The sequence below is a fragment of the Nicotiana tomentosiformis genome, chromosome 9 (assembly GCF_000390325.3).
Source record: "Nicotiana tomentosiformis chromosome 9, ASM39032v3, whole genome shotgun sequence".
Classification (NCBI taxonomy): Eukaryota; Viridiplantae; Streptophyta; class Magnoliopsida; order Solanales; family Solanaceae; genus Nicotiana; species Nicotiana tomentosiformis.
This window is the reverse complement of record NC_090820.1, coordinates 49279407-49281458: the sequence shown is the minus strand read 5'-3', so window position 1 is coordinate 49281458 and position 2052 is coordinate 49279407. Positions and strand designations below refer to the sequence as shown.

Below are 2052 nucleotides of genomic sequence, written 5' to 3'. Positions count from 1 at the left end.
GAAAGCTCCAAATCTACGTAGTTGAGGATTGTCTGGGCTAGCTCCGAATCGCCTCTATTTTCTTCGGATCTACCTGAATCCATTCACTGGACACCACGTGCCCCATGAACGCCGCTGAACTAAGCCAAAACTCACACTTGGATAACTTGGCATAAAGCTTATCCTCCCCCAATCGCTGCAACACAATCCTCAAATGCTGGCATGCTCCTCCTAACTACGAGAGTACAGCAGGATGTCATCAATGAACACTATGACAAACGAGTCAAGATTAGGCTGAAATATACTGTTCATCAGATGCATGAATGTTGTTGGGGTGTTGGTTAGCCCAAAAGACATCACAAGGAACTCATAATGACCATAACGGGTCCTGAACGTCGTCTTTAGAATATTCAAGTCCCGAATCATCAACTGGTGATACCCAGTCCTCAAATCAATCTTGGAGAATACCCTCGCTCCCTGAAGCTAGTCCAATAGATCATAAATATACGCTAAATGATATTTGTTTTTGAGTGTAACTTTGTTCAACTGTCTATAATCGATGCACATGCGCATAGTACCATCCTTCTTCTTCACAAATAGAACCGATACACCCTAAGGAGACACATTGGGCTTAATAAACCCCTTATCAAAAAGTTCCTGAAGCTTCTCTTTCAATTCATTCAACTCGGCTGGTGCCATACAATACAGAGGAATAGAAATGGGCTGAGTGCCCGACACCAAGTCGATACAGAAATCAATATACCTGTCGGGCGGCATACCCGGCAGGTCTGCAGGAAACATATCCAAAAACTCTCGCACCACCGAAACAGAACCAATAGTAGGAGTATCAGCACCAACATCCCTCAAAAAGGCCAAATAAGATAAACAACCCTTCCCAACCATCTGCTGGGCCTTCAAATATGAAATCACTCTGCTGGGTACATAGTCTAGAGAATCTCTCCATTCGATCCTTGGCAACCCCAGCATCGCCAATGTCATGGTCTTAGCGTGACAATCCAAATCAGCATGACATGGATACAACCAATCCATACCCAATAACACGTTAAAATCAACCATATTAAGCAATAAGAGATCAACTCTAGTCTCCAATCCCCAAACAGTCACTACACACGACCGATATACATGGTCCACACCAATAGTATCCCCCACTGTCATAGATACATGAATAGATGAAACTAAGGACTCATGGGGCATATCCAGATAATGAGCAAAATACGATGATACCTATGACTAAGTGAAACTAGGGTCAAATAATAAAGAAGCATCCCTGTGGCATACTAAGACAATACCTGTGATCACTGTGTCTGAAGCAATTGCATCTGGCATGGAAGGAATATAATAGAATTGAGCCTTACCGCCACCTGATCGGCCTCCCCATCTAGGGTGACCCCTAGCTGCCTAAGCCCCACCCCGAGCTGGCTGGGCGGGTGGTGAGGTAACTGGTGCTGAAGTCATAGTCTGGCTCCTCTGCTGAACTGGCATCCCAAGTGGTAGGGACACTGCCTCCTGATATGACCAAGATCCCCATAATCGTAGCAACCCCGATCCGACAATCGTGGTAGTGACTGAATCGGGCCCCGAGAATCAGAATACCCGCTAGAAAAACCCGGTGCAGATGAACCCTGAACTGAAGGGGCATGGGACTAACTCTGACATGGTAGAGCACTGAGAGATGACTGGCCCAGACGGGCATTGTATGAACCATGGCTAGATGATGCACCATGGTGGACTGGACGATCCACCTGAGCGGGCTTATAAGGATTACCCATGATGTGGTAAGACTATCCCCAGAATGAACACAAGTGGGACCACCCAAACCTCGAGGCCTCTTGGCCTTCCTCTCCTCACGCTCCTGACTATGGACCATCTCTATCAACCGAGCAATATCAACCACTTCATCAAAAGTAGCACCAGATACCCTTTCCCGAGTCATATGAAACCATAACTGATATGTGAGGCCATCAATTAACCTCCTTTTCCTCTCCCTATATGTGCGAACCAACCAAACTGCGTGACAGGCCAACTCAAAAAATCTCATCTCGTACTAAGTCA

The 2052-nt window shown here is 46.2% G+C and overlaps 1 protein-coding gene across 1 annotated transcript; it reads right to left on the bottom strand.

Annotated features, from left to right (window-relative positions):
- Nucleotides 1-591: 591 nt before the first annotated feature.
- On the bottom strand, nt 592-1326 carry LOC138898750 (uncharacterized). Its single transcript, XM_070184847.1, has 2 exons — nt 1290-1326; nt 592-1148 (listed from the first exon to the last, which is right to left on the bottom strand). The coding sequence occupies exons 1-2, from the start codon at nt 1324-1326 to the stop codon at nt 592-594; spliced, it is 594 nt and encodes a 197-aa protein (XP_070040948.1).
- Nucleotides 1327-2052: the final 726 nt, after the last annotated feature.

What these genes read in the sequence shown, in the direction of transcription:
- LOC138898750 (XM_070184847.1), bottom strand. Translation starts at nt 1,326, where the DNA reads ATGCCAGATGCAATTGCTTCAGACACAGTGATCACAG. An exon ending in TTCAGACACAGTGATCACAG is followed by an intron (nt 1,149 to 1,289) that starts GTATTGTCTTAG and finishes TATCTATGACAG; the next exon opens with TGGGGGATACTATTGGTGTG.